Source organism: Myotis nattereri (assembly GCF_964212035.1).
Source record: "Myotis nattereri genome assembly, chromosome: 16".
Classification (NCBI taxonomy): Eukaryota; Metazoa; Chordata; class Mammalia; order Chiroptera; family Vespertilionidae; genus Myotis; species Myotis nattereri.
The window spans coordinates 44,513,412-44,539,174 of NC_138091.1; the positions used below are offsets into that span (position 1 = coordinate 44,513,412).

The 25,763-nt window shown below is 41.1% G+C and overlaps 1 protein-coding gene across 2 annotated transcripts in view; it reads left to right on the top strand.

Moving 5' to 3' along the window:
• The first annotated feature begins 252 nt into the window (after nucleotides 1-252).
• The window catches only part of SPAG9 (sperm associated antigen 9), a 100,482-nt gene continuing 74,971 nt past the window's right edge, over nucleotides 253-25,763 (top strand). For both annotated transcript variants that reach the window (XM_081109696.1, XM_081109697.1), the window contains exons 1-2: nucleotides 253-732; nucleotides 23,154-23,274. In XM_081109696.1, the coding sequence (XP_080965822.1) occupies nucleotides 430-732; nucleotides 23,154-23,274 (424 nt within the window). In that variant the 5' untranslated portion in view covers nucleotides 253-429. The remainder of the gene's footprint in view (nucleotides 733-23,153; nucleotides 23,275-25,763) is intronic.

Consider the following 25,763-nt stretch of genomic DNA (forward strand, 5'->3'; position numbering starts at 1 on the left):
GGGCCCCCGGCCCGCCCAACCCAGTCCCAGTCCTAGCCCGGCCGGTCCCGTGCGGGGCCGCACCGACCACCCCGCGGGCGACGTCCGCCCCCGTCCCCGCCCTCACCCCTACCCCCGCCCCCACCCCCGCACGAAGACGCAGAGGCCCCGCCCCTGGCCGCGCCCGGCTCCCGCGGGGCCCCGCCCTTTCAGGCCGACGCGGCGCCGGTTCCGCCCCGCGGGTGACGTGTGGTGCGCGCGGCCCCGCCGCTCAGGCAGTTGGTGCAGCGGCGGTTGGACTGAGTGCGCTCACCCCACCCCTCCGGCCCGGGCCCCCACCCCGCCGGGCCCAGCCCCAGCCCCAGCCCCAGCCCTCGTCCGCGCCCGGCCGGAGTGCGGGCCCTGCCGGCCCCCAGTCGGCGACGCCGGGCCGCCCGCCCGCCCGCCACCATGGAGCTGGAGGACGGGGTGGTGTACCAGGAGGAGCCCGGCGGCTCGGGCGCCGTCATGTCGGAGCGGGTGTCCGGCCTGGCCGGCTCCATCTACCGCGAGTTCGAGCGGCTGATCGGGCGCTACGACGAGGAGGTGGTAAAGGAGCTGATGCCGCTGGTGGTGGCGGTGCTGGAGAACCTGGACTCGGTGTTCGCGCAGGACCAGGAGCACCAGGTGGAGCTGGAGCTGCTGCGGGACGACAACGAGCAGCTCATCACCCAGTACGAGCGGGAGAAGGCGCTGCGCAAGCACGCCGAGGAGGTGAGGCCGCCGGCGGGGAGGGCGGGGCGAGCCGGGCCGCCGGGGGTCGCCGCCCGGCCCGGGAGCGTGGGCGCGCCGCGTCCGGCCTCGGGGGGGGCGGGTCTGAGGCCGAGGCTCCGGGACCCAGCCCGGCGGCGCGGGGTCCCCGGAACCCCCGCAGGCGAGGGAAACCGGGGGAGGCCAGTGAGTGCCCGGGAGAAGGGAGTGGGATGGGGGAGGCCAGGCCCGGGAGGAAGCGCGGCCGGCGGAGGGCACCTGGGGTGGCGGAGGGCGGAGATGTAGGGCGCCGGGCGGCCTTCTGCACTTTGGGGAAGTTTCCGACCACCGTGGGCAGTCAGGTGGCGGCGCAGACATTCGCCACGGGGGCGGGTGCCTGTCAGCACTTCCCTCCTGCAGGTGTAACTCGCTGGTGCCAGAGCCTTTCCAGGGGGGACAGCTCGGGAAGTTAGAGGTCTCCCTCTTTCGGCCAGCTTCTTCTTGACGTTCCGAGCCTGTTGAGGAAGAGGCTTCATTCTGTTTTACGTGCTTTGGTGACACTCCGTCACCACCGGGATATTGCAGGGCAGTGCTCTGTCAGTGCAGAGTGTGCAGTTTTCTCTCTGGAATCCCACACCAGAGCGGCCCTCCCCGGCAGGTGGTAACCTTGGACAGTTCCCTCTAAAACCCTCCGTTTAGAGAGGACTGGGGGGCGGGGCTGAGGGGGTGTGGGCGCTGACAACCTCAGACTGCAGTTTCCAGGTGCACCAGGTGATTGCTCACCACGCTAACGGCGCACGGTGACCGCAGCACCTCGCCAGGCTCTGCGGACCCTGGAGGTTGGAATGCAAGTGCTGGGTCTGTGACTTTCTGAGACAGGCAAGGATTTTAGCTTTCGGGCTGTCTTGGCGCTGTTTCTGTGGGACTGTCTAATGCAGGTTAAGTGGCCTATTCATCTTTGTCCCCTGAGGGTCTAGCAACACCTGGCTAAATACGTGGTGATTGAAGGAAGCTAAAGAACTCATTATTGAAGGAATCACATGTTATCTTTCAAGAAATACTTGGAAAGTTTGTAGGATATGAGATTGGTTTAAAGTAGTACCACGACTTAAACTTTTGTTTTGTCATGGATACCTTGGTACCAGATCAAATAGGTCTTTTTCTTTGTTAAGCTTGACTTTAGTGATGATTTTTAGTTTTGGTACTGTGACCCATTTGCCTCAAAGGAAGGCCATTGAATTTGCCAAACAAAATTGACTTTATTTCAGGAGAAAGCTTATAGGGAAGGGGGGTTGCAAAAAATCTGAGGATGGGATCACAACTTCCACTCGTTTATTAGCACTGTTCATAGGACAGAGGCCAGGTACTACTTCTGAGATGGCATGCTCTGTCTTCATGCTCAGACAGGCCATTGCCTGTGTGTGGATGTGCTGGGAAGGGACTGGGAAATTAACTACATACACACAGGTGAGGCAGGCTCAGCATGACCTATAACCTTGGATGAAAGAAATGCTTTCTTCAGCCTTCAACTCTTGTCAGTCCATGCAAACATGGACGAAATGCCAGGGTCACACGGGCCAAGAAAACCATCTGCCACAGGTTGCAAAATCAGAACATAAAACTAACTGTTAGGCTCTAGATTGTGTTTTATTTTTTAAAAGTAAATGGCTTTTAAAAAATTGCTTACTCAGTGACTCTTGTAATTTATACTTTTTCAAACACATCTGTAAATTCTCTATGAAACCTTTGGGCAAAGGGCCACGACCTGAGACTAGAGAACATTGATGAAATGCTAGATGAGCCAACTCCCAGACCACAAACATAAAACCACCTTGTTCTCAGTCTCAATAAGACCATATATCAAGTATTACTGGGTACCCAGAAATCCAGTCTCTTTTAGGTCAGTATGCAGAAGAGAATTCTGTCTTTAATTTTCTGTGAGTGCTTTGTTTGTGGCCTTAATATGGAGACTAAGAGACTGCTATTATAGCAAAAGCACCTCAGGGTATTTACAGCAAAAGTATTTGAAAGCATGGAAATTGTCCATCACCAGAAAGTGTCAAGTAAATTCTGAGCACCTATGTGAAAATGTAGGAGGGTATGTAAATGGTGAGAATGTCTTAGGGGGTATGAAGTGCTGTAATCATCTTTTGCTTGCAGGAATTCCATCAAGGAGTCAGAAATTTCATCTTTATTGTATTAATATTACTTAATTTGAATACCTTCTGTCTTTTTCTTTGCATTTTTTTGGTGTGGACTTAGCTGTTGTTTTTGTGAGTCTTTATAAACAACCTAAAGGAGGGTTGATATTTTGTGTGTGTGACCAGATTCAAGTATGAATCAAGAAATCTACCTTATTTCTCATCACTTGCCCCTTTGGGCTTCCTGTTCATGCCTTAACCAAGTCTTGTCTGATGCCTTCGCCCATACTGTTCCCTTAGAACTCAGCTTAAATTTTACTTGCCCTGACAGGTAGCTCAGCTGTTCCAGCCGTGGGCAAACTACTGCCCGCCGGCCGAATAAAACTAAAGACCGTACCCTTTTATGTAATGATGTTTACTTTGAATTTATATTAGTTTACACAAACACTCCATCCATGCTTTTGTTCCGGCCCTCCGGTCCAGTTTAAGAACCCATTGTGGGCCCTCAAGTCAAAAAGTTTGCCCACCCCTGTGTTAGACCATTGGCCCCATACACCAAGGTTGCGGGTTAGAGTCCTGGTCAGGGCACATACAAGAATCAACCGATGAATGCATAAATTAATGGAACAACAAGTTAATGCCTCTCACTGTCTCTCTCTGTCTCTCTCCCTTCCTTGCCCCTCCCTGTCCTTCTCTCCCTCAATCTTCCTTCCTCTGTGTCTAAAACTAATAATTAAAGGAATTAAAAAATATCTAAAAAATTTGTTTTCACTTCTTCAGTTAGAACTTGCTTGTCTATCTAGAGTAAGCCTTGTGAATTTATGAACAATTTATTGGTAAATTGGTGATTTTTGTTTTATTGATTCTTTTAGACGGGGAAGGGAGAGGGAGAGACAGAACATCAATTTCTTTAGTAACTTTTTTTCAGTCTTATATATTTTCCAGGATGCCTTGTTTCTGACTGCTTCACTTGCTCCACTAGGGTCATAGAGCCTGAAAACATTTTTAACTTGTAATTTGAGGTCCTGCTGATTGGATTCCCTATCGGGGATAGGTCTCTGATTTTTATGATTTTGGATCTCGTTATTGTCCTTTAAAATGTTTTTTCACTTGCTTTTCCTGCAGTTATTTTTTTAAGGGCTAGAAGGAAACCCCATGATCTTCTACCTAGTTCTATCCCATTACTATAGGTTGATAGATAGGCAGACCCATAGATGATTAGAAGGAACAAATATTTTTTGAGCCAGGCACTGCTCTAGGCTTTGGGAATGTAGCCACAAGCAAGACAGACAAGGAAGGTAGCCCATGTTTTATTGAAATGTGTATTGTAATAAAGAATAAAAATGGACCACCCTATCCGGTTTGGCTCAGTGGATAGAGCGTTGGCCTGTGGACTGAAGGGTCCCGGGTTCAATTCTGGTCAAGGGCATGTACCTTGGTTGCGGGCACATCCCCAGTAGGGAGTGTGCAGGAGGCAGCTTATTGATGTTTCTCTCTCATCGATGTTTCTAACTCTCTATCACTCTCTCTTCTTCTATGTAAAAAAACAATAAAATGTGTTTAAAAAAAAATAAATGGACCAGTTAATTACAGATTGTGATAGATGATATGCATATAATAAAGATAGTGTGATAGAGAGGGAGGTACTTTAGATGGAACAAACATGTTTGTAAAAGGGTGAGCTGCCCATGAAGGATATAATTGATCTCATAAGAGTAGTTACTTACACCTAAACTTTAGGCACATGTAGTCAGAGTTTCTCCTTGTTCTTGAAAATTCCAAAGAGAACTAGCTCTCATAAATGCATTTCTTCTATTTTCTGTTATATTCCTTCTCATACTTGAATTCTCAGCAACATTTGACTCTTTCAGTAAATAATTCTTTAATAAACATATTCTGGTTCTGTGACTTTGGCATCTCTTGGTTTTCCTCTTCTCTGACTTCTCTGGATTCCTCTTACATTACTTTTGGTGTTACTTGGCATTCTTTCTAAGATCCACTTTAGTTCTCATTCTGCACACTGCCTAGCTTATATTATCCATTCCAGGGAGTTCAGTTACCATTTGTTGACTGTTCCAAAATGTATATCTTATTCATTCAACAGATATTTATTTACTTATATAAAATATTTTTTTATTGATTTCAGAGAGGGGAAGGGAGAGGGAGAGAGACAGCCTGGGCATGTGTCCTGACCGGGAATTGAACTATGATCTCCTGGTTCATAGGTCCAGGCTCAGCCACAGGCTGGTTGGTATTTATTGTCAACTATGTCCTGTGTCCACTGGGAATATAGTGGTAAGTAAAATCACAAGATTCGCCGAAACCGGTTTGGCTCAGTGGATAGAGCGTTGGCCTGCGGACTGAAGGGTCCCAGGTTCGATTCCGGTCAAGGGCATGTACCTTGGTTTGGGCACATCCCCAGTGCGGGGTGTGCAGGAGGCAGCTGATCGGTGTTTCTCTCTCATCGATGTTTCTAGCTCTCTATCCCTCTCCCTTCCTCGCTGTAAAAAATCAATAAAATAAAAAGAACTTTAAGATTAGATCTCTTTCTGGAGTTTCTGATCCATGTTGTTTATTGGACATGAAAGTCTGATACTGAACTTATCTCCCAAGCCTGCTCCTCCTCTGTTGTCTATCTTCCTGAGGGATACCACTGTCCACCTGGCTAGATACCTGGTCACCATCCTTAACTCTTTTTTCTCCTTCATCCCTATTCTGCTATTTTTTTGTTTCCATCTTTTAAATATTTCTGGAATCTCTTTATCTTTCCAAATCCATTTCTTCTACTCTGTTTCAGGCCACCCACACCTCCTGCCCTGAATTCAAACTCCATAGAGTTGAAAGTTTGTGTCATTCTGACTATGTATCAATGTCTGGCACATAGGAAGTACCCAATGAATATTTCTGAATAAAAGAATGGACAACTAAAACTGTCCCATAACTGATCTCTCTGCTTTCAGTATTGCCAACCTACAAATTGGCCATCACACTGTAGCGGCATCTCTCCAAAATGGAAATCTGATCAGATCGTTTCCATACTTAAAGCCTTTAGAGGCTCTATCTAAGGTTCTTAAAGTGACTGAAGGACCTAATCGGCTGCTCCTTTTCTTACAAGCCTCATCTTTTCCTTTTTGAGCCATACTGACCGCTGCGTTTGTTTTGCAAAACGTATTCTTTCCAGGCCTTCTTATGAGCTGCCCGAATGCGTGGCGCTCTTTCTCTTCTGTTGCCATCTTCCAGGTTTTAATTTTGGGGCTTTCTATGAACACCGGGTGCGGATCGTGCCCATCTTCTGTTTTCCCACCGCATACCGTTCTCTCCCTCTCAGAACTTCCAGTGTCACATCAAACTAACCTATTGCTTCAATTCCTTTACTAAACTACTGGGATCCAGTAGATACTATTTTTTGGTTTGTTGGATGAATGGATAATTATACTAAAGGTCAAATTGCTAAGCCTAACTATTGAAAGTTCTCTTTTGTGCACTCAAGATGTTGTCCTTACTGTTGGTGCCAAGTTATGCAAAAACTTCCAAAAAGTTCTTCGATCAGTAAGTCCTTTGACTTTTATACATACAGAAAAACCACGACTTCTCCTGAGTATAGTTACTGCAGACACTTCACCTACATTGTCCTATGCATAGTAGATATTCTATGAATATTTATGCATTATAAAAACTGAAATATGGCCCAGCCGCGTGTGGCTCAGTGGTTGAGCGTTGACCTATGAATCAGGAGGTCACGGTTTGGTTCCTGATCAGGGCATATGCCCAGGTTTCGGGCTCCATCCCTGGTGTGGGGCATGCAGGAGGCAGCCAATCGATGATTCTGTCACATCATTGATGTTTCTATCTCTCTCCCTCCCTCTCCCTCTCCCTCTCTGAAATCAATAAAAATATATACATATAAAAACTGAAATATGAAGATCATTGGAACTACTGTCATAAGTATTGTAGGGATTACTTCTCATTTGCAAAGGTTGGGCTAGGTTAGCGGTCGGCAAACTGCGGCTCGCGAGCCACATGCGGCTCTTTGGCCCCTTGAGTGTGGCTCTTCCACAAAATACCAACTTCTGCGCATGGGCCAAGAAGTTTCAATCGCGCTGTACATGCACACCTGCATGTGGTATTTTGTGGAAGAGCCACACTCAAGGGGCCAAAGAGCCGCATGTGGCTCGCGAGCCGCAGTTTGCCGACCACTGGTAGGTGATCTAGCACCATGATTCTTGTAATATTTTAAACTTAATTGTGGCTTTCTGTTGTATTCTTATTCCTTTTAGCCACAGATATTTGCTTCTAAGTTACTGGATGAGAAATAAGTTGGTCTGTCTGAATAAATTTTTCATACAAATGAAGATTAAGTGCCAAAACGTAATTTTAACTATTGGCTTATAATCTTTTTTTAAAATATATTTTTATTGATTTCAGAGAGGAAGGGAGAGAGAGATAGAAACATCAATGATGAGAGAGAATCATTGATCAGCTGCCTCCTGCACGCCTCCCACTGAGGATTGAGCCTGCAACCTGGGCATGTGCCCTTGACAGGAATTGAACCCGGGACCCTTCAGTCCCCAGGCCAACGCTCTATCCACTGAGCAAAACCAGCCAGGGCCTTACAATATATATATATATTTTTATTAGTTAAGGTATTACAGATGTGTCCTCATCCTCTCCAATAACCCCCAACCTTTCCCCCCCCACAATATTTTTTAATATATATTTTTATTGATTGGAGAGAGAGAAAGGGAGAGGAAGGGAGAAACATGGATTGGTTCCCTCCCCCATGCACCACAACCGGGGACCAAACCTGAAACCTGGGCATGTGCCCTGACTGGGAATCAAACTGGCTACCTTTCGGTGCATGGGATGACGGTCAACCAACTGAGCCATACCAGCCAGGGCTTTTTAGAATCTTTTGACAGGGATTTCTAATTGGATATAAAAGTAGAACCCTATAGTAACAAATAAAATAGTTATTAAAACAGCATTTATATTTGAAGAAAAATTTCCTCTGAAGAATAATAAACTTTTATTTCTTGGGCACTGAAATCTATATTGGTTAAAAGCCTCTGCTAGGCTATTATGGTATAATTTTATTTATTGATTGATTTATAGAGAGAGGAAGGGGGGGGAGAGAGAGAGAGAGAAACATTGATTTGTTGTTCCATTTATTTATGCATTCATTGGATGATTCTTATCTGTGCCCTGACCAGGGATTGAAACCTTGGTGTATGTATCCAGATGACGCTCTAACCAACAGAGTTACCCAACCAGGGCTAAAATTTCTAATTTTTAAAAATATATATATTTTATTGATTTTTTTTTTTTTTACAGAGAGGAAGGGAGAGGGATAGAGAGAAACATCGCTGAGAGAGAAATATCGATCAGCTGCCTCCTGCACACCACCTACTGGGGATGTGCCTGCAACCAAGGTACAAGCCCTTGACCGGAATCGAACCTGGGACCCTTCAAGTCTGCAGGCCGACGCTCTATCTCTGAGCCAAACCAGTTAGGGCTAAAATTTCTAATGTTAATGATCAAATTCTCAATTTAAATTTAATTTCAGTTACCTGTTGTCCTATCATTATCATTATTGTTACTATTATTATTTGGTTATTGCTGCCTATTCAAAAACAAATACCTTTGAAAAAGTTAAACAGTTTACTCGAAAGTGTGGAATCAAACAGGCTTTTGTAAAACCAGAAGGGTGTAATTTCTTTCTGAGGAAGGAAGAGGGAGAGATAGATAGAAACATCAATGATGAGAGAGAATCATAGATTGACTGCCTCCTGCATGCTCCCTACTGGGGATCGAGCCCACAGGCCTGGCAACCTCTTGTTTTAATTTCCTTTCTCAGATCACTGGTATGATTGAGCATATGATGATTCTGCTTTCCTTTTCTGTATGAATTGCCTGTTGAGTTTCATTTACTCATAACTAGCAACAACCTATATCTGGCTCGATCTAAATTATATTTTTACAGTGGCTTTATAGTATTCCCTAATGATCATCAATGGCTGCTACAACATCTCTGTGAAAAGGACTTGGGAATCTGTAGTTTAAAAGAGACCTGAGAGATGTATCATCCAAATGCAACATATGGGCTTTGTTTGGAACCTGACTATAAAAGCGTTTATGAGACAGCCAGGAAAACCTGAACAGTGACTGGATATTCCCTGTTATTTCATTAAGGATTGGGAAATGGCACTAGTCTAACTCAGTCCTTCAGCATTTATTAGCTAAATTTTCTTATAAAGGAGAGCTTCCTTTATAAACCATTTGGTTTACCCCCAAAGTATAGTTTGTACAAGAAAAGCAGAATAAGTGCTAGCTAGATTCTTTAATTTTCATACTTTTATGTTCCAAGCGCTCTTCCTTGTTCTTACTCTCCCTCCAAATCCCCAGTTTTAAAAAATAGCATACTGCCCTAACTGGTTTAGCTCAGTGGATAGAGCGTCGGCCTGCGGACTCAAGGGTCCCGGGTTCGATTCTGGTCAAGGGCATGTACCTTGGTTGCGGGCACATACCCAGTGGGGAGTGTGCAGGAGGCAGCTGATTGATGTTTCTCTCTCATTGATGTTTCTAACTATCCCTCTCCCTTCCTCTCTGTAAAAAATCAATAAAAAAAATATATTTTAAAAAATAGCATACTGTTCTGGTTTCATGGATGAAATGACTTTTCTTTGGTCTCTGAGTATATTAATTATAGTTTTCATTTGTTTCCTGTTTTATCTGTTTCCTCAGAGTCCCTTTCCCCTTTTTTTCTGGTCTCTCTCTTCCAGGTTGGAGCTTCAAATACCAGACCACCCTTAATTATCCCTTCATGTTTTTTTAAGAGTGGGGTACTAAAAAAAGAAGGCGGAAGCTTTGTGTGGCTGGATGCAGCTTATTGCCTATTGGGAACCCAGATTTTGTACCCCAGACATTTGAGTTTTTCCAAATAAAGATAGTCCTTTTGGAGGTGGAGGAGGGAGTGGTAGATAAGCCTAGTTATCAGAGGAATCTGGGTAAGGGACGGAAGGGAAAGAGGGCTGTCAGAATTACTGTTTGGTATGTAGATTTTCACTTCATTCTCTCTATTTGGTTGTGCCTGGTATCCGCTAGTGTAGTCTCTCTTCGTGTCTTCAGGAAACAAACTTCCTATCCTTTGTGTGGGTGGCAAAGAGGGCTACTGGCTGCTCTGGGATGGCTCTGGGGACCTCTTAGGGAGATTACTAACTAGTGCATTTAGACTTCCATTCAGCCTACCCTCACCCCAATTCCCTAATTAATTAAATAGTTTTCAAGATATGGATTAATTGTATTTACTTATTCACTATCTATTGATGGACATTTAAGTTATCTTCCAGTATAAACTGTTACAAATAGCCCTTCAATGAATATCCTTGTACATGTATATTTGTGCATGTATATTTGACTTTCAATGATAGGAAACTTGTATTACAATATTTTGTCATTTTATTTTTTTAAAATATCTTTTTATTGATTTTTTTTAAAAGAGAGAGAGGAAGGGAAAGGGAGAGATAAAAACATTGATATGGGCCGAAACCGGTTTGGCTCAGTGGATAGAGCGTCGGCCTGCGGACTCAAGGGTCCCAGGTTCGATTCCGGTCAAGGGCATGTACCTGGGTTGTGGGCACATCCCCAGTGGGAGATGTGCAGGAGGCAGCTGATCGATATTTCTCTCTCATCGATGTTTCTAACTATCGCTCTCCCTTCCTCTCTGTAAAAAACCAATAAAATATATTTAAAAAAACAAACAAACAAACAAACAAAAAACATTGATATGGGAGAGAAACATCTATCGGCTGACTCCTGTATACCTCTCGATAAAGGATTGAGCCAGAAACCTGGTCATGTGCCCTGACCAGGAATCTAACCAGTGACCTTATGGTGCATGGGATTTGTCATTTATTTTAAACTAGTGGCCCAGTGCACGGATTTGTGCACAGTGAAAGGAAATTAATTAGAAGTATTTTAATATCGCTATTCGCCCTTTCTCTATAATAGAAGTGTCAGAGATGAAAGAAAATTAGTAAAGTGTATATGAAAATAATATGTAAATTGATTAATAAACAGTAACAACAACAAAGACATGATATAAAGACAAACAACAAAAACATGATATAAAAACATTGATAAAAACAATGACTGATAAATTGATTCAACTTACTGTATTCTAATATCTCCCTGTATACCACATTAAGAGTAAAAACACTTTGAGTGCTTGACAAATTTCCCTTGTGATGAAGTATTTACAACTTTTACTTTAATGTCACATGCTCTTCGAACTCAAGAAAGCAGCCCTAGCCGGCTTGGCTTAGTGGATAGAGCGTCAGCCTGCAGACTGAAGGGTCCCAGGTTCAATTCCGGCCAAGGGCACATACATGCCTGGGTTACAGCACAATCCCCAGTGCGGGGTGTGCAGGAGGCAGCCGATCAATGATTCTCTCTAATCATTGATGTTTCTCTCTCTCTCTCTCTCCTCTCTTCCTCTCTGAAATCAATAAAGAAATAAAAAAAAAAAAAAAGAAAGCAACATATAACTGACCATGTCCGAAAATGGGTTCAAGTAGGAATATTCCTACTCTGTCTAGAGTTTGTCCTTGTGATTTATTAATAGTCATCGCAAATGCTGGCATCACTGAAAACTGGTCAATGTCATCTTCCGTTCGTAATTTGGATTCACTACAGCGGTTCTCAACCTGTGGGTCGCGACCCCTTTGGCAGTCGAACGACCCTTTCACGGGGGTCACCTAAGACCATCCTGCATAGCAGATATTTACATGACGATTCATAACAGTAGCAACATTACAGTTATGAGGTAGCAATGAAAATAATTTTATGGTTGGGTCACAACATGAGGAACTGTATTTAAAGGGCCAGAAGGTTGAGAACCACTGGTAATATCAATAGTATGTGAGCGTGAGGCAGTCCATGTTTCTGAAATTCGATGACATACATGAATTTTAGCTATTACTTTGCCAAATTGAATTTACATATATAATTTAAAAGCATTCATCTTAATATTAAAAACCCTGGCTATCAAGTCAGGTTTGTTTTCAACTTATTACCAGCGTTTTAAATTATTTACAATATCTGCCCATTTTGGGTTGCACATTGTGGTTACAAATAAATCGGGCTTGGGATACTTCGTTACAATTGCTGTAGCATCCTGATATCACTGCTGCACATTTCTGGGACTACCCTCAAAAGACGATGGAAATATTATCATTTCACATTGTCACTTTCAGATCTAGATGTGAGATAATCCATCAAACCACTATATTTTTAACTCTCAACTTAGACTGGTTTGCTTTAATGAAATTTATCCAGTTGGCTTTCATTTTTTAATATGAATCAACAATATACTGTTGAGTTAATTTTCCTGCATTTAAAATAGGATTGAATGTGTCCCGGGCAGAGAGATGAAATCCATAATACTGCATTTGTGTGACTTGCGTCCTTACATTTCATCTAGTATTATTGTCAGTTACACTGTCAGGTCCAAGTCTTAATGCAATATCCGTTCCCCAGCCTTTTTCACATGTGGAAAAAGAATAGGATATGTCATTGCATCTAAAGTAGGAAGCATTTAGTGGCATTCGGATTATTGGGATCTGGTTTACAATGAATGAGCAAGTCCCTTTCAAAAGGAGGTTCTCCTTCTTCATTTCTGAATATGACGGCAACTTCAGTTACACGGGATATCTACTCAGATCACTATTACAATCATATTTAATCGCCATTGTTACTTCCGTGGGAGCAATACCTTTCACTGCTGCTTCAGATTGGGCTTCCTTTTCTACCTAATGTAGCATCTTGTATGATTTTTTTAAAAATATATTTTATTGATTTTTTACAGAGAGGAAGGGAGAGGAATAGAGAGTTAGAAACATCGATGAGAGAGAAACATCGATCAGCTGCCTCCTGCACATCTCCTACTGGGGATGTGCCCGCAACCCAGGTACATGCCCTTGACCGGAATCGAACCTGTGACCTTTTAGTCCGCAGGCCGAAGCTCTATCCACTGAGCCAAACCGGTTTCGGCATGATTTTGTTAATTCGTTTATTTCATTCATGGTTGTTGATATTGATCATGAGTCTTTCTGAGCAGCCCTGGTTTTCTGGCCTTGCTAATCTTTTACTCGTCCCTTCAGCCATGCCTAAAATGTAGCGTTGAACAAAATTCCGAGAAACACCATCTGAAGGATGTCAAGTTCCAGTACGGTGATAAACTTGACCGTATATTCTAAAACACTATGGCCCATATCCTGGTGGTAATGTGATATTTGCACTCATTGATGCAAAAGCAAAAGAACTATCGAACGAATATTTTCCATGAAATTTTTACTGTCAGAATCTTCATTTATCATGAATTTAAAAAAAAAATATACCGGGTATTCTGGAAAGTTTATGTCATTTGGACAAACTTTGCCTTTGCTAAAACATCGAGTAAATTTTCTAACAGATGGTTTTTCATTGGAGAAATTTAGTGATAGGTAAAATTGACGTGTAACAGTCACTCTACCACAACTACGTTCGATAATTGCATCCTCATTTACTTCATTTTCACTATGAAGGCAGTTCCTACCAGTATTGGTAGTACTTGTCAATGACGGTTCTTCAGACATGTTCTGTCGAGGATGCCGCTTTCTTTCAGCTTCAGAATGTCAACAAAAACAACCAAATTCACGATTGACAATGACAGATCTAAATATACGCATATGATTGGCACCAGCGAGAGCTTTATATGTATTGCGCATGCACAAGCCAACATTTTTTATTTTTTAAAGTTAACTATTTTTTATATATATATTTAAATACAAAGCTTTTTCTTTTAAAAAAAATATATTTTATTGATTTTTTACAGAGAGGAGGGGAGAGGGATAGAGAGTCAGAAACATAGGTGAGAGAGAAACATTGATCAGCTGCCTCCTGCACACTCCCTGCTGGGGATGTGCCCGCAACCAAGGTACATGCCCTTGACCGGAATCGAACCTGGGACCCTTCAGTCCGCAGGCCAATGCTCTATCCACTGAGCCAAACCGGTTAGGGTGCTTTTTCTTTTTTAAATATATTTTTATTCAGAGAGGAAGGGAGAGGGAGAGAGAGATAGAAACATCAATGATGAGAGAGAATCATTGATTGGCTGCCTCCTATATAGCCCTTACTGGGGATCAAGCCCGCAACCCAGGCATGTGCCCTTAACTAGAATCGAACCTGGGACCCTTCAGTCTGCAGGCCAACATTCTATCCACTGAGCCAAACCAGCTAGGGCTCAATGTTTATTTTTAAACTAGTGACCTGGTGCACAGATTCATGCACATGAAAGGAAATTAATTGGAAGGTGGCAGGAGGGGCGGGACTGGGCAAGATGGCTGGACACACCTTGGAGCCAACCTCCCACAGTCTACCCTGGCCAGCCACAGGTCAGAACCACGGCTGCCAAGTCACTGCAGCTTGGCAGCTCCTGCATTGAGCGTCTTCCCCCTGGTGGTCAGTGTATGTCATAGAAACTGGTCAGACAGTCAGATACTTAGCATATTAGCCTTTTATATATATAGATGCCACTAATAAATCTATTCCAATCATATATTATCTTTTTATTATGGAAATATCTAAGTATTAAAAACAGAGAGAATAGTTATAATGAATTTCCATGTATCCATCACTCAACTTCAACAGTTAACACCATCAAGCCAATATTGTTTTATCTGTTCCTGCTACTTCCCATCAGCATTTTCACCATAATTTTAAAGTAGATCAAAGACTATTAGTGAATATCCAAAAGATAGTTTAAAAATCACACCTAAAAGTTATAAATGATTATTCCTTAATAACTTTTAATCAGTATTTGCCTTTCCCCAATTGTCTCATAAATATAGCTTGTTTTAAATTTTTATTTATTGATTTTAGAGAGAAAATGGGAGAGGGGAGAGAGGATTTGTTGTTCCACTTATTTATGCACTCATTGGTTGATTCTTGTACGTGCCCTGACCGGGCACGTACCCGCAATCTTGGTGTAGCAGGACAGTCCTCTAACTGAGCCTTGTAAATATAGTTTTATAGTTTGTTGTTTTAATCAGGATTGAAAGAAGATAGTCCACATATTTACACTTGGTCAAATAAGTTTCTCTTAATCTGTAATAGTTCTCCTTTTTTCCCTCCCTTGCTATTTAGTTTTGAAGAAACAATCATTTGTATTAGGAATTTTTCCAGATTTTGGATTTGGAGGCGTGGGGAAAGCACCTCCCTTGGGCATGATTAATATGGTCTGTCCTTTAGTTTCTTAAAAGATGCTACACTGATAAACAATTAAATTGAACTGAACTGAACTAAGTTGAACAATAATTGTTACATACGCTCCTTCTCCAGCTCCGCCGAGGAACTGAGAGGAGGCCGCTATCTTGGCGGATGCGCAGCAATGAACCGCCTGCTGTGTGGCGGCATTAGTTTTCAGACAGCCACTGTGGTCACAGTTTCTGCTTTGAAGGCTTTTCTTCTTCTTTTTTTTTTTTTGTCTCTTGCATCTTACCACAATAAGCAACGACCTCTAGGGATCTTTTTGTTAAGCTTCGGGAGCTTGCCTTTCCAAAGTATTCGTTTGTTTTTCTCCAGAACAGTGGGGCAAAGCAGTCCCTATAAGCCATCTGGACTTGAAACCATTTGCTTCATCACAAAGCTTATTCTTTTTAGATCCTGACATAAGTCTGTATTGTCTCCTGCTTTTTTTTTTTTTTTTCTAAATAGTGTCTGGTTGCTCCCAGGAGAGTTCTATCTGAAGTTACCTCAGTGTTGTTGTTGGCTGATTAGTTATTGAGAGGAAAAAGGGGTATCTAGTGAAAATCTGTTTATCATACATGCTAATAAGTCCATTGATGGGCTCACCCCCTGCCCACTACTTTTTAAAAAAGTGTGTGTGTGTGTGTGTGTGTGTGTGAGAGAGAGAGAGAGAGAGAGAGAGAGAGAGAGAGAGAGAGAGAGAGAGAGAAAGAGAGGGCTGGCGGCTGGGAAGAGACGTGCACCTTACACCCACATACCAGAGGGATCTGACAAGCTCCCATGCTGGGGGGCAGTAACCAGAAATTTCCAGGGGAAGGATGGTTTTATAGTTTGAAAAACCTTGATTTTTATAGTACACTAATCTCATCATTTGCCAAATGTAATAGAGGGTGTCCAACTTTATAAAGTTAAGCTACTAGCAAGAAGTTAAGACACATTAAGCAATTATGAACAGGCTGCTTATGGGTATTCATTTACTTTTTTTCTTATTCATCATGTCTCTGGCTAGGGCAAAGCCTCCAAAATCCTATTCCCTTTGCCTAATAATACTGTTATATGCAAATTATAGTAACCAAAGGAAACCTCATTTGTATTGAAAACTCTTTTGTAAGGATCTTTAAAATATAGTGTAAAATGAACCTATTTTTTTAAAAATATATTTTATTGATTTTTTTTCAGAGAGGAAGGGAGAAGGATAGAGAGTTAGAAACATCGATGAGAGAAACATCCATCAGCTGCCTCCTGCACACCCCCTACTGGGGATGTGCCCGCAACCAAGGTACATGCCCTTGACTGGAATCGAACCTGGGATTCTTCAGTCCACAGGCCAACGCTCTAGCCACTGAGCCAGACTGGTGAAGGCTGAACCTATTTTTTAAAATAAAATATGTTTTTATTGATTTCAGAGAGGAAGGGAGAGGGAAAGAGAGATAGAAACATCAATGATGAGAATCAATGATCGGCTGCTTCCTGCACGCTCCCTACTGGGGATTGAGCCCACAATCTGGGCATGTGTCCTTGACCAGAATCGAACCCGGGACCCTTTAGTCTGCAGGCTAACACTCCATCTACTGAGGCAAACCGGATAGGGCACTACATGGTTTTTAAAAGTCTTATTTCATATTCAGAGTTTAAAATGCTAACTCCTTATTTCATAATGTCTTGCAAGAACCGTGTCATGTAACTAGCCTGAGACTGAGTCATAAACCAAGGTTGTGCTGTTACCCCAGGTTGGTGTCATTAGGCAATAACAGAAATACTAGCCACCCTGTATTAGTTTAACCTCAAATTAGGTGACAAATTGTTTGAGATCTTTGCAAATCCATCTTTTATCAATCACCCATATATATTTTTTTAAATATATTTTATTGATTTTTCACAGAGAGGAAGGGAGAGAGATAGTCAGAAACATTGATGAGAGAGAAACATCGATCAGCTGCCTCCTGCACGCACACCCCCTACTGGAGATGTGCCCGCAACCCAGATACATGCCCTTGACCGGAATCGAACTTGGGACCTTTCAGTCCGCAAGCCGACGCTCTATCCGCTGAGCCAAACCGGTTTTGGCGATCACCTATATTTAATGTTTGTTTTCTTCTGCTAAATCTCAAGCAATGAAACACAGGACCAAGGCTGTCTTGTAACTTACTACATTCCCACCACCTTAGGGTACTTAGAACAGTAGGGACTTAAGTTGTGTGCAGAAAGGATGGATGAATGGAATCTTATTTCCCCACTTAACTCCCTTTGTGAATCAGAGGAGAGATTCCCAAGATTCCCAACTTATTCTCTCTTTTTTTATATTGTTTTATTGCTTAAAGTATTACAAAGAGTATTACATATGTCTCCTTTTTTCCCCGCCCTTGACAATCCCATGGCCTCCCCTACCCCCCAGTGGCTTGTGTCCATTGGTTATGCTTATATGCATGCATACAAATCCTTCGGTTGATCTCTTACCCTCCCCCCAACTTACTCTTAAGCTAATGATTTACCCTTTGCATCAACTATGAAAATTTTAATCTTGAATTATATTTACCCCTGCATACCATGACCTTTATGCCTCTGTCCCTTTGCTTATACTGTTACCTCTTCCTGAAATGGCTTCTTTTTAAAAAAATCCTCATTTGAGGATATTTTTCCATTGATTTTTAGTGAGAGGGAACTGAGGAATATTTATTTTTGTTGTGAAATAGTGATTAGCTCGCAGCTGTACATTTTTAAACCAAGATGGTAGTACACATTTAAAATTGGGATTTTTAAGAGCAGAGAGAATTTAAAAAATATATTGGAAAAAAAGCAACATTTACAGTTTTTATAAATGGGGGGGCGGGGTGGAGGATATTGCATGCACTCTGACCAAGGCCTGGGCCAGGGAGGAGGCTGCAACCGAGGCACATGTCCTTGATGGAAATCGAACCTGGGATCTTTCAGTCTGCAGGCAGACACGCTATCCACTGAGCCAGACTGGTTAGGGCCTGGCTTCTGTTCTTAAAAGTAGATTTAGTCACTTATTCTGTTTCTGTTGCCTCTTATACTTGCTTCCATTATAGTACTTTTAGCCTGGTATATTGTTGACTGTTTACTGTGTTTTTTAATGGCTATCATGAAATAAGTGCTTAAATTAGATGGTGGATAAAGAGTTTTAGTTTTATATTTAATATATTATTTAACTTAACAGTAAATCTGTGAATGCTATTCCTTAGTAGTTTGTAATAAATGTCTTTATATATTGCCTAACTGCCTGTTCTGTACTTCCGCTGACATCTGGAGAACAGTCATTGTGAATAGGTATGTGGCTTTATTTAATTGTGACAAGTTTTTCTTTGACTAGAAAGTGACAGAATGGGATATGTTCCTATTTTTATGTTACCTCAGTTTGTATGCTAAGGTGAAATTACAGGAGCAGAAAGCAGATGTGTTTCTTTGAGGTAAATTAAGAAGACTTTAAAATGAGTCGCTCATGTTTGTCGTCTACAAAGCTAGTAATGAGGTTCAGCAGTACTCACACATGCTACCAGCCCACCTGCGATCCCAGCATAGAAGTGGAAAGCCGTGTTGGAGAAATTTTTTAGTGTAACCATTGACAACTATTGTCTAATTATTTTATCTGTAGTTATGAGGGAGTTAGGTATAGAACAAAGAAGCAGCCCTGCCAGTGTGGCTCAGTTGGTTGGAGTGCCCTGTACACCAAAAGGTGGTGGGTTTGGTTTCCGGTCAGGGCACATACCTAAGCTTGGGGTTCAAGCCTTTGTCAGGGTGCGTCTGAGAGGCAGCCAATCAATGTTTCTCTTTCACATCGATGTTTCTCTCTTTTTCCCTTCCACTCTCTAATAAACATCAATAATAATTTAAAACATTTTTTAAATCATTAAAAGAAAAGAGCGAGGCAAATGAACTTTTTCATTTGTGCAATAAACATAGCTCTGAAAAGTTTCATATAAACTTATTTTGTATACCAACCATACTTTAAAGGCACCACAGGAATTTTTAATTCAAATCGATCTTATAGGAACCTTTCCTTTAAAAAGAATCATATTTAGAAAGTAAATAATAACCTATTAATCTGTCTCTGTGTAAACTTGCATTCTTACATACTTCAGCAAGGTTCATGTGTTTCATAAAAGATCATCTGCCAAAGGGCAGCATAGTACTATGAATTTATTTACCCTGAAGGTCTAATTACATTTCCCATGAACAGATACTTCTGCTATAAATCTCCTCAAAATAATAATATAAATATTCCAAAGTACTAGAAAAAGCACAGGACTCAGAACAATAATAAAATAATAGCTCATTTAAAAAAAGGAAAAAGAAAAAACAGTTCTCGTTACCTCCCTTATAGTCTGTCCCCGACCCCACCCAGGAAGAGGGACTCTCCTGTTAGGGCCATGGATCCAAACCTTTTTCTGCCAAGAGCCCTATTTTGGTGTCTGATTGAATTTCATGGCACCTTCTCTATTTTTATTTTTATTTTTTTCCTAAATTCTTGTATCAGTGTTTTTTACTTTCACATTATTGTTAAGTACCATATAAAGCTAGGCCATTTTCTGAAGTTTTTTGTAGTTATCATCAGTGTCCTGTTTCCTGAGCTGTTCTATCCTATAGCAACTTCTGTTCCCAAGGTGATTCTATTAGGGATATTTCTCAAAACCATGCCCCTGAACTAGTCTTTTTGGTAGGTATTTTTCTTGGGTAACAATTTAGAAAATTTCAGTTATTTGTTACTTTTTCTTGGTTATTCTTTGAAGGCTATAAGGAGTGTTCATTTAACTAGGCTTCCAATGCCCTGTAAGATCTATTAACATGCCTTATCAGAACTGAGGAATATTTATTTTTGTTGTGTAATAGTGATTAGCCCGCAGCTGTACATTTTTAAACCAAGATGTAGTACACATTTAAAATTGGGATTTTTAAGAGCAGAGAGAATTTAAAAAATACATTGGAAAAAACACAACATTTACAGTTTTTATAAATGGGGGGAATCATTCTTGATTTCTTGTAGAACTTGAAGATGCACTGAAATGGAATGCTTATGCCTGGTAAAAGAATGATTCTCAAAGGAGTTTATGATGCCAAAAACCCCCTGAAAATCCACCATTTAGAATCAGAAAGGAAAAAACATATCCTTATGAGAATAGCAATTTGTTTTATAGTCTCTAAGTTTATGTTTTAATTTGCTGGAAGGAAAGTCCTGGTATTATGCATTTGCTATGGAATACTTTTGTTATTGATAGTCCTTTTCTGTGAAGGGAAACTGCAGAAGCAAGAGATTTCCATTTGGTGATAAATAGCTCTGCCTGTCCAAGAACTATCACACAATTTTGAAAAAAAGAAATCTCTCTTCCTTTTGCCATATGTACTTAAGGTAATCAATATAGATATGAGGCCTCGATAGTCGTAATAAAATGCAAAAATTTTTGAAGCTTGAATCATTTAGATAGGTCTAAGTCATTCTTGTAGAGTAAACGTATAGTAGTGACCGCTCCACAGTTATGGATTATTCATGACCTTCTGTAGCCAAACTGGGTCGCCAAGAAACAAAGCAGATACAAAGCTGTGTCCGTGTGATGTTTCTTCACTCGGTCAGAAAAGTCTGAATAGGCAGAATAGTGGTAAAATCGTTTTTCCCCCAGCTTTATTGAGAAATAATTGACTATAACATTGTGTAAATTTAGGGTATACAGTGTACAATGTAATAATTTGATTACATATATAGTAAAATGATTACCACATAAGGTTAGTTAACACATTTATCACTTCTCATAGTTACAAATCTTTTTGTGTCGTGAGAACTTTTATGCCTACTTTCTTAGCAACTTTAATGTATACAATGTAGTAGTATTGTTAATTATAGTCTTGGTGCTGCTATACGTTATATCCCCAGACCTACTCATATTCTAACTGGAAATTTGTACCCTTTCACCACATTCACCCATTCCTCCCACCCCCACTCCCTACCCCTATTAGTGGTAAAGTTTTTTTTTTTTTATCAGGAGTTTAGTAGCACAGCATTTTAAGTGTTACTTGTAAACATCTCTATGTTCTTTAAAACAACATTTTATTAATAGCACAAAAGAAACCTAAAATAAGAATTTCTAGTTACCCAGATGAAGCAGTTTAGTTAGTTAAGGGAGCATCCTTTTCAAAGCATGCCAAGAATAATTCCATTTTCTTATTAATACTTTATTAATCTTTATTAATACTTTATCTTTGCTTATATTCCCAGGTAACATATAGTTGCTGCTTTTCTGTTCATATAACCTTTTTTCTTTTATTGATTTCAGAGAGGAAGAGAGAGAGAGAGAGAAACATCAGTGATGAGAGAGAATCATTGATTGGCTGCTTTCTGCTCACCCCTCTGGGGAACACTTGGGAACCATGGCCGCCTGGTCACAGGTGGGCGCCTAGCCACTGAGCAGCGCCAGCCGGGCCACCTGGTGCACCTTAGAGGGAAAGGAAGGGAGAGGGAGTGAGACAGAGAAACTGTGGTTGGATCTAAAAGTAGATTTGCCGGTGGATTAGATATAAGGTATTAGAGAAAGAGAAAAGTCAAAGCTGACTGCAAAGAGTAAACAGCAAAGAGAAAAAGTTGGTCAAGACTGAGCTTGCCAATGTCAAGAAGTTGGGGAGAAGAGGAAGAACCAACAAAGAAAATCAAGAATGACAGCCAATGCCCTAACCGGTTTGGCTCAGTGGATAGAACCTTGGCCTGCAGACTCGAAGGGTCCCAGGTTCGATTCCAGTCAAGGGCATGTACCTTAGTTGCAGGCACATCCCCAGTAGGGGGTGTGCAGGAGGCAGCTGATTGATGTTCTAACTCTCTATCTCTCTCCCTTCTTCTCTGTAAAAAATCAATAAAATATATCTTTAAAAAATAAAATAAAAAAGAATGGCAGCCAGTAAAGTAGAGGAAAAGAGGGAAAAGTCCTGGAAGTCAAATTTTAAAAAAGTATTTTAAAGAGGAATCAGTGATAAGCTGTCAAATGATGCTGGTTAAGATGAGAATTGAGATTTGATTCTTATATTCAGTGATAATCTCCTGATGAGAACAGTTTTAGTAAATTAAATTTGGTAGAGATATTTCTAGAACATGCTCTTTTTCTTAGGAATTTAAATTCCATGGTTCAGCCCTGGCCAGTGTGGCTCAGTTGGTTGAACATTGTCCCATGCTCCAAGAGGTCTCCAGTTCGATTCCCTGTCAGGGCACATGCCCGAGTTGCCAGCTCCATCCACAGAAGGGGGTGTGCAGGAGGCAGCCAATCAGTGTTACTCTCCCTTTCTCTTTCTCTAAAGTCAATAAAAAACTCTCTCTGGCCCAGCTGGCTTGGCTCAGTGGTTGAGCATTCACAGTTCGTTCACAGTTCGATTCCCGGTCAGGGCACATGCCCAGTGTGGGGCGTGCAGGAGGCAGCCAATCAACAATTCTCGCTTATCATTGATGTTTCTATCTCTCTTTCCCTCTCCCTTCCTCTCTGAAATCAATAAAAATATGTTAAAACAAAACAAAACAAAAACACCCGCCATAGAAACAAATAAAACCTGTCTCTCCCTCTCTTTCTCTATTTAAAAAACATAAATTCTATGGTTCAGGAATCTAGAAGACTGTCCATTAATCACATTAGCATTTAACAAATATTTATTGCTATTTCGTCATCCTTTGGTTCTCTGCTTGTACATGTTACGTGCAAAATTATGTAAAAATTGTTTCTTGAACTGAGATGAATATGCAAATATACTAGTAAAGCCATTTATATGTGGGGGTAGGATATATGTATTTCCTTTTGAATGTCTATTATATGATGTGAAAACACTCAAACAGATTATTTTGTCAGCTTTTCTATATTTGGAGGTTTTAAAACTTTTTTTTTTTTTTTATAGAAAATCTAAAATCAACCTAAGTTTATGATTCTGGTATCTTTTTGAGTAGCTAATGCCTAATTGTGCTACTTGATATCAAGAAACACAGGAGTTGAAAATGTTAAAAAATTTTCATTTCTCTAATGAAAATATTTCTTTTGTTAGAAATTCATTGAATTTGAAGACTCTCAAGAACAGGAAAAAAAGGATTTACAGACCCGAGTGGAATCTTTAGAATCTCAAACAAGACAACTTGAACTCAAAGCAAAAAACTATGCTGACCAGAGTAAGTAAAAATACCTCTCTTCATAAGTGCACTTCAAAGAGCGGGTTGCAATAGGGCTGTGACTCATCCTGACATTTGAGGAAGGTTCCAGATACATGCTTGGGATTGTTATCCCAGACTCAAGAGTGAGACCTGGGAGCTAGGTTTTAGTTCTCTTTTGTTCACATTTTCATGTGGCAACCATGTCTGCAGAAATGACTAAATAAAAAATACCTATAAGACTCTCTTCTTCAGTTTATTTCTCAGCCTTTGTTGTAGTTAATATTATGCTAGATCCACTATCCAGGATTCTGTGGTGTGTGCTTGCAGATCTTCTAATAATCAACTACACAAAGTTTCATTGTTCCCTGTATTGTTTTGGGATTTATAAATGTAAGAGAAACTCTAGCTTTGAAGTATGTATAAAAAAATTACTGAATTCTTTTTTTTTGTTCCTTTGTAGTGGACAACTGAGGGCAGTTAGAGGAACAGATTGTCATTTTTCACAATCATTTTATTTTTAATGTAATTTTATATTTTATTATTTTTTAAAATATATTTTTATTGATTTTCAGAGAGGAAGGGAGAGGGAAAGAGATAGAAACATCAATGATTAGAGAGAATCATTGATCAGCTGCCTCCTGCACGCCTCCTACTGGGGATCGAGCCAGCAACCTGGGCATGTGCCCTTGACTGGAATCGAACCCTGGTTCACTCTGCAGGCCGATGCTCTATCCACTGAGCCAAACTGGCTAGGGCAGTGGTCGGCAAACCGCGGCTCGCGAGCCACATGTGGCTCTTTGGCCCCTTGAGTGTGGCTCTTTCACAAAATACCACGTGCGGGTGCGCACGTACAGTGGGATTGAAACTTTGTGGCCCATGCGCAGAAGTCGGTATTTTGTGAAAGAGCCACACTCAAGGGGCCAAAGAGCCACATGTGGCTCGCGAGCCGCGGTTTGCCGACCACTGGGCTAGGGCTATATATTATTCTTGATTTGAAAATAATTACTGTTTCAAATCCCAAGGATGATTTCCTCTTTTTGGCTAATCAAAGTGGTCCTAATTGAGACAAAATTAGAAAGAAATGGAGAGAGGCTTCTTGGCCTGTTTTCAGGTTTGATTCAGGCAGGCAGAGTGCTTTCCAGTTTTCCCTCAGCAAGAGATGGCCAGCAGTTACCCTTCCCACATCACCCGTTAAAGGTGCACAGTGACACCTGCTGTTAAGGGCCTGGCATTCAGGAGGGGTAATCCTCACCACCAGGCTTGGATAACAGTGGTAACTGACGGCTCCCTCTAGGACTGAGAATCCCTGGGAATCCAGAGTTCAGGCATTGTAGAATTCAAGGAGAACGCACATGGCTGTTGAGCAAATGTCATAGACGGGAGCCAAAGGATATTTGGTAACAGAAGCCAACTAGAGTGATAGAGAATAAGCCATGTGTCATGTCTTTGTATTTTTAGGCTTATAGATACCTAGACTGCTGTACCCTTCCTTTGTTAACACTGAATACATCGAATGACTTCTATGATTTTACTATAGAAATTTGAGATGGTAGAGAGCTGTATGATGGACTGCACAGTGCACACACTAACAAATACACTCCTGGAGTCACATTATTGTGACTACCACTCATCTAGTGGCAATTATAAGCTTTTGGTATATTTTAAGAATTGAGCGTTTTCTAGTCAAAGAAGAAGAAAAATTAGCTATTGGAGATATTTTAATCCTACCTTGATTGTATTTTCATAGTAGGTATTATGTAGTATTTTAGAACCAAACACTACTGGCACAGTTGATAGACCCAACCTCTCATTATTTGACCTATTACATTTTCCTCTTGGTTTCTGAAGATTACCAAGTTTTGGATAAGGAACTGTTTAATTAGAAAGGAAGGCACCCCTAGTCTAGAATTCTTTTATAGTTTAATTAATCAGATTCTATGATTAGGGAGTTACTAAAGAATTACTTTATATTTGAAATTCTGATGTTGATGAAAGTATGTTAAAATATCTCTCTTCTATTCAAAGGAACTTCTGCTTTTTTCACAAAAGGAACCTAATGAAATGAGCTAGTAATTTTTTTCACATATACTGTATTTTTTTTATTACTAAACATTTAAAAACCTACTTCCTGTTCCTTTCTAGTAAATGTAGACAAAATGTAGTAGTCCCAGTTAAGATATGTTATCCATTACAGTGAATCATATCTACCTTTTTTGGAACTGTCATGTTCTGTGGTATCCAGTCTCTCATTTCTCTCTCAAAAGTACGGGTCCCTGGCCCTAACCGGTTTGGCTCAGTGGATAGAGCGTCGGCCTACAGACTGAAGGGTCCCAGGTTCAATTTCGGTCAAGTGCATGTACCTTGGTTGCGTGCAAATCCCCAGTACGAGGCAGCTAAATCAATGTTTCTAACTCTATCCTTCTCCCTTCCTCTCTGTAAAAAATCAATAAAATATATTAAAAAAAAAAATGTATGGATCCCTGTTTTTTCTTATTTTTTTTTAAAGA